Source organism: Ambystoma mexicanum, chromosome 12, assembly GCF_040938575.1.
Source record: "Ambystoma mexicanum isolate Mex_15411 chromosome 12, UKY_AmexF1_1, whole genome shotgun sequence".
Lineage (NCBI taxonomy): Eukaryota > Metazoa > Chordata > Amphibia > Caudata > Ambystomatidae > Ambystoma > Ambystoma mexicanum.
Genome location: NC_090936.1, coordinates 1,143,601,167 through 1,143,616,380, shown reverse-complemented (window position 1 = coordinate 1,143,616,380; position 15,214 = coordinate 1,143,601,167). Strand labels below are relative to the sequence as shown.

The following is a 15,214-nucleotide window of genomic DNA, read 5'->3' as shown; positions in this document are numbered from 1 at the left end:
CTAAATAATAACAATTAATAATAGAAATATTTCAAATAAAGAGCACACTACTCTTCTACTTAGCTGGAATTTGCAATTGACTGATAAAAGAAAATACTCCTAGTCTAAACAGAGCAACAAATAGTGGGCAAAAATACCTTTTTTTCTGGTGAAATATCTTCTGGTACGTACAGACGACCTTCTTTTTCTTCCCAATCTCTTCTCAGTTTTGGACCTTTAGCTGGAGACAAACCCTTGAACTGGGTGTGATACTCAGTTACACGAGGAACAATATCCTTTTTAATTGGTTGGATAGAGGAATTCTTATTGTAGATTACCTGGGGATAAACCACACGATGAGGTAGCAGTCACTGACATTTAAACAAGAGCAGTTATCCTACTCAGAGCATCAAGTGTGAAAAGACAAAGATTGAGGATTATATGCGTTTTTTGGGAACCTTTTTAAATGTTTGCATCTGACAGAGTCAGAACTCCAATACAGATTTCCGTATCTAACAGGCACTCTCAGAGTGCCAATGTAACCTGTAACCCTAGTTGAGTGGTTTACGTTATACATTACACATGCACTGTACAGGGCATCCAAAATATGATGCACATAGATCGTGTGCACCAGAGTTCCTAACTACATGCTATCACAGCCCAACACATTTCCATGCAGATGAGGCGCAACAAGCTTGACATTGATTACTCGTAAAAGACTAAGGAGCTAGGACTGATTTGTGATAGCAAACTATGCACTAAAATGACAGTTGTGACCAGTAGATAGGCAGCAGTGTATGCCAGTCGAATGTAGTGCTGTGATTGCTTGAAAGCTATGCGCCAAAAAGTAAAAACACTGCATGGGTTGTTTATGTCGGTGAGAGGAGCAGCATACCACATTTTCTTGCACAGTAGGTTTTGGAGGGGGTAGAGAGATAGGCAAACAGTTGAAAAAGGTCTTTGGGTATAAGGCATAAGGAGGGGAGGAGGTGGTTGGCATCACTGCAAAATGTGATAAGTGGGCCCATGCAGACAGATGGCCCAGATCGGTCTACATACACCTTTGCATTACACTGGCACAGGGAAGATGCTTATGACACATATTGGCCCTCATTAAAAGGTTCGCTTGTAGTCAGGCGGTAATACTGCTAGGATACTGGCAAACGGTAATACCATTACCAGCGCCTGATCTGCCGAAATTACCAGCAGATTATAGGTGCCAGTAAGGGCATGGAAATCCCCATTCTATGGAGTCCCACGGGGGATTGCCGGTAATACGGCTGTTATTTTCCGGTGGGGCGCCTGACCTACCTCCAGCTGTTGGCTGCAGGTAAATCAGGCCACCCCATCAGCAAACTTATAGTTTGCTAGTCCTGACACATTAATTAATTCCGGACCAGAAACTTATGAGGGCAATTGTCTCTTTCTGGCTGCTTCGGGTGTCAAATACAAGAACACACAGTTGGCCTTATTCTAATTTTGCCGGTAGAGCCGCCAGGATACCAGCAAATGTAGATAGAATTTCCGGCATTCGGTCCGGCAGTATTGCTGCCTGATTCCGAGTGCCGGAGTGACGGTGTAAATTCCCATTCATGGAGTCCCATAGGACTCGATGAGGGGATTTGCTGTCATTATGGCTTTTTTGCCAATAGGGTGCTTGGCTTACCTCCAGCAGGAGGTAACACAGGTGCCCCATCAGCAAACCTGTGGTTGGCTGGTCCAGTGGTGCCGGTATCCATGAAAACCAGCACTTTTTTACAGGACCGGCCGACATAGAATGAGACCCACTGTCAGGCCAACCCTGAAACCCAGCACATCGTTAGTGTGACCTTTCTTCAATCCTGTGACCAAGTCTAAAAGGTGGCTGCTGGGTGACGGGAATGTGGATATCATAGGGCTGGGTAATATCACTTGCTCTGTGATGCAGGCCCTTGTTAGGCAGAGTTTGTATGCAGTACCCTTTGGGACCACTACACACAACTACGACTACAGGTGTAAGCAAAACCAACCTTTGGTACAAGTCTGTACTACACAGTTTTTGGTAGCGGAGCTGAGCAGCCAGGCTTATCTCAAGAGGGAATGTGAGCTGTAAGGATGTTACACAGAGGTCTACAATAACAAGTATTCAAATAAACTCTTACACTCAAGGTTTCTTGGTTAAACACTTATTAATTTATTGAACAGTTAGTTATTAAACGTTCACTAGAAGGAGGCAGTTAAATATCATACATCAATACACTTCAATACTATACTCGTTAAGTTTCTGAGGCATTCAAACTACTTTGAAGGAGGAGCAAAATAGCATTCAGAATACTTTGAAGGAGGAGCAAAAAGGAATAGGTTCAGAACATAAAAGAATTACAATTTCTTAGACAGTGCAGATACTTTGAGTTCACCAGAAGAGTCAATTCAATTCAATAGGCTAGGCCAAAGCCAATGGGCGAAAGTCTTGGATAGCTAAAAATGGTTCTGGCAAGTAAACGGTAAAGTCTCTGTAGAAGTTCTTAGAAGTAGCTTGTAAGCAGAAGAATTATACATGGGGTCACAAGCTGATTAGGCCTGCTAGTTGCGAATGTTTCAAGCACTTTCACCGCAAGAGGTAAGTACTCTCAGTCTCGTTTCACAGTACCTTTCAAATGAAGAAAATGATGCAGCTGAAGACTTTTGTTCCTGGCAGTTCCTGCAGATCTCGCTGTTCCTGAGCCTCAGTTGTGGGGACAACAGGGAGGACGTCGGGGGACTCCTGCACTGCACGGGGACTGGTCGAAAAAGCTGGTACTTGACGAATCTTCAATTCCAGTTGCTGTAGTAAAGCACACAAACTGGTGTCCCTCTCTCTGGTTATTCAGTTTCCTGCAGCACTCTGAGGAAAATACAACCAGCTCCGAGAATGGTATCCAGGTGGTTTACGGGACGAGTTGATATGTCCCACCAACTCAAAAGGGAGAAGTCGTCCTTGCACGGCTTCTCTTTTGAGATGAACTTAGCGATTCGGACCTGCAGCAAGGCTTCACCGGGAAAAACAACGGTCCAGGAGTTGCAGCAGCAGTCCTCTTCAAGCTCGTCTTTGGGGATTTCGTTCCAGTGGTCGACTCTGCCTTCCAAGCCAAGAGACTCGCTTTTTATCCAGTTTCCTCCCATTCATTCCAGCCTAGCTGCCAGTCACCCAGCAGGGTGGCTGTCCTTGCCGGACAGTCAGCCAGCCAATCACGCCAGAGTGCATTTGGGTCTCCTACGAGACTAAGCACAGGGAGTTTCGGGCACCTGCCTCACTACCTGCCCACCCCAGACACTCGGGCGCCCGAGGCGGTCTTCAGTCCTGAAGCCCGCCAAAGGCGATGGAACAAAGGAACCAAACCTGATTTTGCGCGTAGAACAAACCTCTAGTAAGGATCTTTCCACAAAGAAACAGCGAAAAAAGAAGACCGAGACCTGTTTTTAGTGAGGGCTCAGACGCCATCTTGAAAAACATGTCTCCCACGATTTAACGCTACCGGTGTTCGCGGTCGGGAAAAATCATGGTAGTTCATTGTAAAACAAATTAACAAGGGGGGTCCTGGGAGTCTCTCTGCCAGACATTAGTCCTGGTTACAAGAGACTTACAGCTCCTCCCTACTGATGAGGTCCAACCAGACCGAAACACGTGTCTGGGGATGCTGTTGGTACTCTTGTTCAGAGGAGAATTGCCTAGCATTTCGGTGCTGGACTGCCCCAGGGCAGGACAAAGACTGATATGTTTAGGATATTTCTTCTCTGTGAAAGATAGTGAGCTAAAGACTCTGAGTAAGTCTCTCGCGACCAGGACTAATGTCTGGCAGAGAGACTCCCAGGACCTCCCTTGTTAATTTGCAGTTCATTGTAAAACCACTGCCACCAGCCATTTCGATAGGAAAGGGTAGCATTTGACTGCTACATGAGTATCTAGACACATGGGATAATAAGTTACCCCTCCAGCACTCTATTGTAAGATAGGGTGTGCTGGGTCTAGGGATTTAAAAAGACTAGTAAAGTCAATTTCACTTTACTTACTCTGGGAAACAGTAGTTTATCCCAGAGAAGGTATTTAAACCTTGGGAAAGCCTGTAAAGGTTTCCCTGTGCCACTGCACTGAGGGTGCACAGAAAGCACTAATAGCCAGAGAAGCAAGTCAAGTTCTGAATAGAACCTTATTAGCAGAGAAGTGCCCTCCCAGTTAAGAGGTGTCCCCCCTAACCCTCAACAGATTAGAACTAGATATCAGTGAGGCCACCCGCCCTCCCCAAAGTGCATGCTACAAGATTTGCATCATCTGCGAGAGCGCTAAACATGGACACTGCAGCTGCTCACTCAGAAGAGATGCTGATTTATGGAACAGGCCCGGGACCGAGCACCACCGGACCCCACAAATAAAGTGAATAAAGAATTTTCTGACTGATTTTCACACAGGAACTAGTAAGGCGCTGAACTTGTTTACACAGGCCCTGTGAGTTGGGAGCAGTGAGGCTTGCACTCACCAGCGGTGAGCGGACATGGAGCCTCAGGACATGGACACAGTTGTTCAATGCAAAAACAGAAATCCAAGATAGTGGACCACCCTGATTAGAGTGTGTTCCACTGAGCCATGCCTGAGCATGGAAGTCAATTAGAGTCACCCAGCACATTGGTAATTGCAACCCTACAAGCTTGTGTAGTCCTACAACTCAGGTAAAGGAAATACTGGAGAAATGGAAATTGCAGAAATTTAGAACATGGCATGACTTCCGGACTATTACTTCAACTGTTCAATGCTACCCCCTTGCTAGCCCACCCTTCACCTCAAGAGTCAGACTGAGTGCTTTATCACAACTCCAACCACTCAGACTGGAAACTCATTGAACTACAATCTTGGATCTCTTCATTGGGTCTCCTCTGGTCAAGCATATCCGTTTTGGGAGCATTGATCAGTCCCTATGGTGATCAGTGCAGGGGAAATCTGTTCTTCATTGTGAAATTCTCCGTTTGCTTTACACTGCAATCTTTACTTTACAGTGAGGTGCAGTAGGGATCATTTGTGTCCCTAAAACTTTGTTTTTTGTAACTTTACGGTGACTTGCATAATGTGTCCAGGACAGGCTAGTGGCAGCAGACCTTTTGTACCATGTTCATTTTAATTGTCTCATGCATTTCTGCATTTTACCACTTAATGCTTTTTAGAGTCCCACATATTCTGAAATGACTGCGTGGTAAGAAGTTCATCTGTCCTTTAGCCATCTTGTATTTTAGCTCTTATCCTTCCCTCCCGGGGCCAGACTTCCGATATATGGGAAGCTCTCTCCTGGGAAAAGCACTGGTATATGCTTATGGATGATGTGGGGCTGGGACTGTCTGGTCCCAGTCCACACCCATGCCAAAGTGTGTCTATTGCTGGACAGCTGTGTATTTTGTATTTGTATTTTATTTATTTATAACGCGAACCCACAGGCACGGGGGCATCAGGGCGCCAAGTGGTGGCCCAAGAGTGCAGTGGGATTGGAGTATATTAGTCAGGAGAGAGGCAGGATAGGCACAATAGTATTAGGACTGTGTTTCTTCCGATGGCAAGAGGGCTTTGAGATTAGATTTAAATAGTGATAAAGAATGAGTTGTGCTGAGAGTGTGAGGAAGACATTCCAGAGTAGGTGTATGAGAAGAGGAAGAGAGCAGAAATGAGAGTGCAGGGGGCTTGAGTGGTGAGAAGGAGATGGGTCAAGGACGATCTTAAAGTCTGAGGCGGAGAATAGTGGATGAGGTGGATAGATAGGTAGGGAGGGGCAAGTCCATTCATGGTTTTGAAGATGATGAGAAGAAGTCTGTATTTAGCTCGAACTTTGTCCAGCGGTGAGAACGCATAGTTGGGAAGGCCATAGAGGAGACTAGCACAGTAGTCCGCTCTAGAGCGGACTAGGGCAATGATGCAATGTTTGATAGAATTGAAAGGAAGGAGATTGTGTTTTTGTCGGATATTGAGGTGGTTTAGTCTGGCAGCAATGACCGATTTGAAGATAAAGAGAGAAAAGCTGTGATGTGGGTAAAAAACAACACCATGGTTTTGAGCAGAAGGAGATTATGAAGATAGTCACTGGAGAAGAGAATGGGAGGAGGAGAGTAGGAGATTTATTTGGGGGTAGGAAGTAAAGAACTTCGATTTTGGTGGAGTTGGGAGTGAGATGCCATTCAATATTGGATTGTGGCAAGACAGCGAGAGATGTCTCTCAGTTCATCAGCTAATGAGGGAAAGGAAAGAAGATCTGGGTGTCGTCATTGAAAAGTTGATATGAAATAAGCCATAGGAGGAGATAAGGGCGCGGAGAGCAGAAGTGTAGAGAGTGAAGAGAAGTGGACCTAGGACTCACCTTTGAGGAAAACCCAACAGAGAGGGGGGTGAGCGAGTGGGTTCGGTAATTGCGCTGGCGGTAATAATGCCGAAAACGGCCCAAAAAGGCAATTTTCCACCCAACTCGTGATTTGGACAGCCCCAATAGTATTTTACAGGACTAACACTTTAAAGTTAAGGGTTCTGTATAACAAGCACTATAAGATCACTCCAGTGAGCTTTCACTGAGTACCAATCCCCTTATCCCACCGTTGAGCACCAATTGTCATGATGGATTTTCAGAATCAGCCCTGTGGACAGATTCTGCAAACCCATTTTAACATTGTCCCTCGGCATGTTTCTTATACCAAGTTGGGATTCAGGGAGATTTAGACAAAGAACTAGAATGGTAGTACTCACAAAAGATTATTAATGTATTTTAAAGTCATGCTCTCAACTTTTTTTTTTTAAATCACATTTTATGCCCGAGTCCAGCCTCATAGCGTGGGACTTGATATCAAACCTATGGGCGTTGTTGTGATTCCAAGACCATCGCATTGCCCTTGAGCTATCCTCCACTGTGTGTAGTTTTAAATAACACTTTGGGGCTCGGTGGGAGAATGCCCCCGAATTTTAAAAAATAAAAAGGGAAAACTGCATTTTAAAAGGTCTTAAGAGAAAAAGACCTTTACAATGACGGTCTTCCAATCAAAAGAAAACCGGTCAAAGTAAATCAGTCTTTTTCTCTTGAGACCTTTAAAAAATTGTCAAAAAAGGGCATTTCACATAGAACCGGTTCTTTCTGGTTGATATTGAGGCAGATCTTCACCTTCTGGTTTCTTAGATTCCAACGGATGCTGGTCCCAGGAACACTAACACAAGCCCTTTGTGATCTCCTTCATCATAGATTGACCTTACCCAGTGTGACGAATCAAAGGTATTTGTCTCTTCTCCCCAAGGGGGGTGCCTCCCCCTTTGAGGCTAGGGAGGTGAGACTGCTCCGTAAGACCCTCCCTAGGGGTCTGGGCAAGTGCGACCTCACTGGGAGAGTCTCCCCCTTAGGGGACAAGGACTCCTGTACCTGTGAGGAACTCCCTTAACCACACAACCTAGTAGAATACATGTGACTAATGGCTGCAAAGACTACTGTATCATCCACTTGTTTGGCTGAAGGTAATGGTGGAACCTACAGCATGAAAAAGGAAATGTGAATATCTCTTTAAGAGAACATGCATACTTAACTGGGATGAATTTAGGAATCTCTTTAAGAGAACATGCATACTTAACTGGGATGAGTGGAGGAAGCTGGAGAACAGAGAGTATCCTACGCCGGAGAAGCCCCTTGACATGAGCACACTTGAAGGAGGCGGACCAGAGAACAATTGCGAAGCCCGCGACTTTCAAAGAGTGGCGGAACACCAGTCTGAGACGCTGGAGGCCCAGCGTATCCGACAAATGGAGAACCGTTATGCCACAGTAAAGCAGAATCATGCTTCAGTTGGAGGGAGATTGCTGGGGCAATGGAAGACGAGAATAGGAACTCATCCCAGTACTCATGAGGAGTTACTAAATGTAACCTATGTAATTGGAACTATATTAAGCTGAAAAGGAGGGGATTGTATAACCCTGACTGGGAATTCCATGAAGGGTCCAAACCAGAACGTGATAATAAAGGGAAAATACTATATGAGCAAAATGCTGCAAAGACAAGATACTGTGACAAAGTCTTGTAAGAGAGAAGGACAGACAAACTTGTCAAGTACAGAAAATGGTGACAAAGAGAGAATCCAGAGTTGGAGAAATATCAAGTAGGCAGAAACCCCAGCCAAGCTGAGAGAGCTTGGATCAATAGACTGTGGGAAGTCAGATACCTCCAACCAACAAGTGAGGAAGTATCATAAAAAAGTTGGTATAATACTTTGCTAAAGTGAATACCAAACCCAAGAATGTTGTAGAGGAATTACATGATCTACTGCTAGAGTTAAGAAAAGACTATTACTGAAGATCCTGCTATGTAAATAACAAAAGACATTGATACAAAGAGGCAGTCGAAAAAGACTAGTACCTCAGGAGAATCAAGACAATCTCCTGGAATTGTTTAGGTTTAGTGTCTCAGTATTAGGGTCAGGGTAGAACTAGATTTGAATGGAGGGATTTTCTTTCTTTGGGACTTCCTGACAGACAAGCACCTTTAGTTCCTTTAGCTAGGTAGGGAAAAACTTTAGAATATAGAAAGCTAGGCTGTTCTCTTATTTAAATAAACATAATTTGGACTATTGTCCTCAAAGAGTCCGACTCCTTCCAACCCACCACACCAGTCACAAGAGCAACAAAAGTACAGAGACCTTGCTACTGCATTGCCCAACAAAATACTATAACTCATGCAGCCACTATAATAAACCACTGCCATTAAGTAGTATAACTGGCTGGGTCCGGGAGCATCTTGGGTCTACACCTTATCTTTGGGAAGAACATGGTCCCCAACAGACCACAAATATTAAGAATCTCATCCCCAGAAGGAGCCGGCGGGAACTCACTGGCAAGAATGGTCAGAACAGGACAGGAAAACATCAAAAGGTGAAAGGAACGCACAAAATAGGCCCAAAGTGGATATCCTAGTTAATAAAACTGGTCTTCCTGGCAACAATTGTTGTTGCATACATCTCAATGGTTATTGACTTTCGTGTCTTCTTGATGACCTGTGCCAATGACATGAGGGAGACCAAGGATGGGATCCTGATCTTTAGACTTTGACTTCCTTGAAGATGACAGACCACAGAACCTAGATGATGGGCTCTGCCGTTCCTGGTGCACCGTCTTCCTCGACAGTGAGCATGGTGGAAACAGTGACAAAGAGAAGCCCTGCATGAATACTATGGAATGAAAAAGGTCAGTTGATGGTAACCACAGGAACAGTGTTCCTACAGATGATGGGCATCTCGCAATAAGGGCTCCATGGACCCTGACGATTTCGTGAGAGCTATGCCTACCTTCGTAACAACTCTGATCTCTCCCTTCCCAAAACAGAGCCTGCCTTGACACCTTCCTCATGGTGATCATTTGTAAATGGCTGACATTTCAAATAAAGTCCAGAAGTAGTCACTCCATCAATGACCTAAGCTGGGCTCCCCTCGTAGCTAGGATTGCACCCTTCAACATGCTTTCATAACACTGTTGTACAGTCAAGGTAACTCTTCAGGAGATAAAGGATGGCTTAACAGTACAGTGAACACTGATAAACACGCAATAATTGGACACCCACGATGCTGCAAAAACATTTTCCTTGGTGCAAAGTAAGAACTACAAATACTACAGAGAAGAGTCGTTTTTCAGAATAAGAGAAACCCACAAAAAAATGTGACAGCGCAGGATCATATGGATGTTTAAAAATTGTATTCACTCCAATTGGACTTTTAGTGAGGGTTAGTTACATTAGCCCACACTCGCAATGTTATTCAATGGCCCACTCGAAATCAATGGCCTAATAGAAGTAAAAGGAGGTAAGTACAAGGTCTGTACACAGGGTTCCATGAGATGTGAAAGCCCAAAAAATGATGAGTGGACCCGAGAGAAGAGATCCTGACCCCAAAGACGAGTCCCCTGCATGCCAATCTAGAGACAACAGAGAGGAATGCTGCCATCAGCACTCGCACTGGAAGGCCCTTGGTCCTAAAGCGTGAAACAAAATCCCTATGTGAGTAAGCAGACTCCAAATGAGGGATTCTGAAGAAGCAAGCACCTCAAAATAGAAAATAAGGAGAGGTTCCTGGAGGAGAAGCAGAAGACGTTGCTGTTCCTTCCTGGATCTGCAAGGTGGTCAGCATTGAAGTGTCATGCAGGGAGGTGAGCAGAACACGACAACACGTTTCGCAAACGTACTTGTTGCTTGTTCACATTACCCAATCCCTAGTGACCCCACATTAAAATAAGAAAACACATAATGTCACATAACAGGGGTGCTTAACAACTGGTGAGTTAACGGAGAGTGCAAGAACTCCACAGTGTTTAGTCCTTCATTGGTGTTGGTAAGATCAGGTAGAGATTATGTTAACCTTGTGTCAGCCATTTTGAGTAGGGGAGGTTCGAAATGGGCATTCTTCTAGTCCAAGTACAGAAGCAAAGTGACATGCGAGGTCAGAAAGAATGCGAAGCATAATGAACAGCATTAATGATTGAATTCTGCATATCCCACTCTTTTGCCCAAACTGCGATGTGTAGGGGAGGACTGGTCCAGGAGACCCCCCTCGCCTGCGTTTTCTCCCCAGGTGAGGGCTATGGCTCATTGGGCGTCCCCTCATGCCACCCGGGCCCAGGTGATGGAGGGTTCACCCGCTGGAGACATTGCCCACACGTATTGATTGCCCACATGTATTAAAATTTAGCTAGGCCCAGAAACCATTTTGTCTGGTAAAGATGGTGTGAGCTCAGTGCACTGTAGCGCGGCCCCCACCCTTGGAGAGTTTCAGTCATCCCTGTCGCCGCAGCACCCTGGCAGATCCGCTGCGAGCACGTTCCCACGAACAAGACGGACATGAGCTAGCGTAATACACTAACATTGTAACAGTTCACCTCCCGCAGTGTATCATCGCTCCCAGCATGACCCGGCCAGCAGGCCTGGGCAATGAAAAGAACAGTAAAATGGTCATCAGATGGCAGACAGTCTTTATATATTAATGTCAAGACCACTCGCAAAGTATGCTTTCTTCCACAAAATCCCTTATATTACAAAAGCCTGTAAAATGTATAAATATAAGAAAGCATGCTTCCATGATATAAGCGATGGCGACGCCCACACCATTGCAGTTGGGTGCTAATAATAAAGGAACGCACCAGGGATCTATTTGTTACGTGTATCACTGGGAAACTTACACTCCATGGGCTTGCGCCATAACTGAACTAATGCTGCTAGAGGACACGAGAAGACGAATGTAACCATACAGAGGGCTTATGTGAAGGATGCACGAGAAGGCGCTTGTCATGTGTGCATGTCTAGGCCCCACATGTGCCACCACCGTCACGAACAGTGGCGGGTTACTTTCTATGTACTCCACCAATCCTAATTCTACCTCACTTACTGCAAATATATATGCCTATAACTAAATACTGTACTTGTTAAAACATAATGTATGAATAAGGTGCTCAGACTGGGTATAATCGAGACACATCCAGCAAAGTTTAAATGCATGTTTTGTATTGATTTGAATAAGTATTATAGAGTGTTCAAATGTTTGTGATGTTTTTACCTAAATCGGCAACACACGAGGGAGATACCTTTGTGAAATACGTGCAAGGCCATTCCCCCTCCCACCCTGCGAAGGCTGCCAAGGCATGAGAGCAGAGGCCGCGCCGCGCTGCTTTACCTCCCCCAACCAGACTGGAGCCGCTTCAAAGATTTGTAACCCCCTCTGTAGCACCCAAGGCCGCGGCCCGCCACCTGCATTATTTACAGCACAGCAGTAAACCTCTGCCTGAACACACGCGCCCCCTCGTAAACCTCACAACCCACCGGACCATCTCAGACTTATGGCCCTGTGCAATCAGGACACCCAACACTTTGACAACACACAGCGGAACATCCATAACAACTTCTAACAAGGCAGAAAGACCTGTACCGCCCGTCCCAGGCCCTGAAGCTTAGCCCCTCGACCTATGGCCCCGGTCAACAGGACACTGGTAACCATGTCCTGACGTATTACCTCCAGACCCCTCACAAGGTACATTCCTCCTGTGTTGCATTAACCTGTAGTATAACCTATTGGAAGATTTACTAAAGAAGATAATATTGAAATGACTGAATGACTGCGGTGTGCATGGCCTAGGGCAAATAAATCAGGAAAAGACATTCATCTCTGACACTGGCCGCGATGGCACAACAACACCGCCCGGATGAACTCTGCCACCCTGCCAGGCCCAGCCCAACCCACGAGGCTGACCAGTGACGTCTTCCAGCTAAAGCCAACCACATCGCAGCAGCACCTATAGTTAGTCGTCGCCACCCAATCCCCTTGAACTTGTGCCCCCTATAGTGTGTAGGTTCTTATGACGTTTTTTGTAAATATATCCGCCTGTCTTTGCTATTGTCAGACAGAGCGCTCTCGGAGTTTGCAGAGTTCTTTGCATGCCCTATTCTGATTGATAAACTCCCATTTACGCTCACCCGCACTCTGTCTTGGCCTTATTCCCATTTTGGGAGAGTCCTTCATTGTCTCTCATTGCGGGGAGGATCGTGCTGTTTGGGGACGCTTGCCTTCAGATGTGTGGATAACACGGCAAGTTCCTATACATTTAGCACGCGTTCGGGAAAAGTTAGTAATATTTGCTCAGCAGCACCTTATTAAGTATCGCACCAGCATGTTACTATATGCCTAGTGCCAAGTGCATAAGCCAGTATTCAGTGTGCAATGTGCAATAAGCACAATAATAATCATTCTAGCAGCATGGAAATAAAATCTGTATCTAAAGCGCAAAGTGCAGTAACCGGAATTCAAGGTGCAAAGGGCAATTAAAAGGTCTCATTCGCTTTACAAGAAGGAATTCACTTCCAAAACGCAGAATAAAAGCATAATGGCAGCATATATTTGCCATTGTGAGGCAGAATGAGCAGCATCATAAATTAAATACTGCATATCCCAATCTTTGTCCCAAACTGTGAAGCATGGGTGGAGTGGCAGGTTCCAATGCATTTCACATGTGTTGGAAGAGGTTTGTGGCAAGGTATCAGCAAAACCTTGGCAAGCCTCGCAATTACAGGTCACTGTCTGCCTCTAAGTGCAGAGTGCGGAAGCCATTGTGCAATAAACAAAATTCTAGCAGCATGGAATTCATATTTACATCTGAAGCACAACATACAGAAGCTGAAAGGCAAAGTGCAGAGGACAATTAAAAGTCACATACGCTGTGATATCAGGTACTAAAACTTCAACATGCAGCATAAAAGCATAATAGCAGCCTCGAATTCCTGAAAGCCTCTAAAGTGCAATATCCAGCATGCAATGCGCAATGTGCAATCAGAAAAGGAATAAACATGATAACTGAGACATGGTGCTGCCTGCATCTAAAGTGCAAAGTGCAATGGGTGATCAGACAGTTGAAAAGCATAACAACAGCTTCAAGAATCATTTTAAATGCGACATTTGTCATACCAAAGAGCAATCCGATTGACAGGAAACATGCACGCTAGCAGCATTTGCAAAGACATCTCAGATTTCAAGGGCCTCATAAGTGCACAATAAAATAGCGCAGTGCTCATGGCCTACACGGGGAAAAGTACTCAACAAAAATCTGACAGTAGCGGCCCTGTAGTTATGGTTAAGTTGCTCAACCCAGAAGAAGAACACTTTTTTGGGTGGCTTATACCTTTACCCCCCCGCCCCCTGGATGAATCCTCACCAGACTTTGCAGACAAAGCATATGGCACACTAGGAATGGTTATGTTAATTTTGGTGTGGTTTCGTCCGGGGGGGGTGGTGGGGGGTTGCGGGGGCAAAGTTATAGGGGTGTCCAAAATGTGTGGAAATCCTCAGACACAATGGAAAAGAAAATTTGATTGTGCCTACAGCCCAAACCGCTGGACTGATTTTCACCAAATTTGCACCAGGAGCAGCAGCTTGGTCCCAAAAGCATTCTTTTGTAAATGTGGTGTAAATCCGTCCAGTATTTATTTAAACAATTGCCAAAAAGTAGATTAAAAAATGAATTTGTGATATCTGGGTCCGGTCTGCGCACTCTCCGATTCGGAGTCCGCGGACGCCTCTTGGCCAATCAGAGAGCCGCGTGATGTTCGTGGATATTGTACGCGCCTGCTGATTGGTCAATTAAAAACACGCGGTGCGTCAAAACTCTTGAAACGGATGCCATGGTGGATTCGCGAACAGCGCCCGTAGTTCACTGACATTGCAGTGAAAACATTAAAAAACACACCATGGAACTAATTAAACAATCTCTGGGGTGATGAGGATGGGGTGGGATATGGCCATAAAAAGGCAAAAATCGGGTGTTTTTTCATCTCCGATATCCGCAAACATTTCAGATGTTTGTGGGCATCCATGCATAATTTTGCATTACAGGGTCTGTGAAAGGCAGTTTTTGGATGGCTTATAAGCTTGGCGCCACTCAATGAAACTGCAGAAAATGTTGCAATATCATTTAGGACCAAGAGCGGTCAAACTTAGAGGGGGGTTCCCAAAATATTTGAAAGGCTTATAAATTTGGTGCCGTTTGACGAATCTGCACAAAGGTTTGGAAAAAGATTTTAGACCCAGATTTGAATGTTTTTGCAAAGTTTGGTGTGATTTTGTCAAGAAGGGGGAACAATTGGGGGGGGGGGGGGTGTGAGAAACCTGAAGGCGTCTCACTCACTAGTCCCCTGGGATCTGTCATCCAGGTGCCCAGGACACGGCCATCGCTATTGAATCCAGTTCCTGGGGGTGAACCAGTGCGGGAGGATCACCTGGATAAGGGGTCTTCGGGCAATGAAAGTGGGACACTGAAGGGTAAGACACGGCATCCCCTTACTTATGACACCTTTTCCTCCTCCTGCCCTGTAGGATACTTAGAAACTGTACCCACCTTTTTCGAACACAAAACCCTTTCTCACACCGTGAGTGACAACGGACTAAATACCAGAGCCGTTTACCTGACATGTTCCAACACAAGGGTCAGGCAGAGTCAGGCAATTGCTGACAACAACACACATCTGACTGCCCTTTCCCTTCCCCATAGGGATAAAAGGCAGTGCATGAGAGTACACTCTGAGCAAGGCCGAACACACGAGAAAGCAGCTATTCCAGGACGGCAGTTCAAATGGAGGAGAAAGGCGGTGAGCCAGAAAGGACGTCAAGGAGGGAATTGCCCTTGCCCTTTTCAACCCAGACCCGCAAAGCCTCTGACAAAGGAAACATAAGACCCGGAATCACAGCTGGCGAA

The 15,214-nt window shown here is 45.4% G+C and overlaps 1 protein-coding gene across 4 annotated transcripts in view; it reads right to left on the bottom strand.

Moving 5' to 3' along the window:
* MDM1 (Mdm1 nuclear protein) overlaps positions 1 to 15,214 on the bottom strand; it is a 390,136-nt gene that overhangs the window by 339,717 nt on the left and 35,205 nt on the right. For 3 of the 4 annotated variants that reach the window (XM_069629725.1, XM_069629726.1, XM_069629728.1), the window contains exon 5: positions 138 to 317. The exons of the other annotated variant lie outside the window; for it this stretch is intronic. In XM_069629725.1, coding sequence (XP_069485826.1) covers positions 138 to 317 — 180 coding nt within the window. The remainder of the gene's footprint in view (positions 1 to 137; positions 318 to 15,214) is intronic. 4 annotated transcript variants of the gene reach the window in all.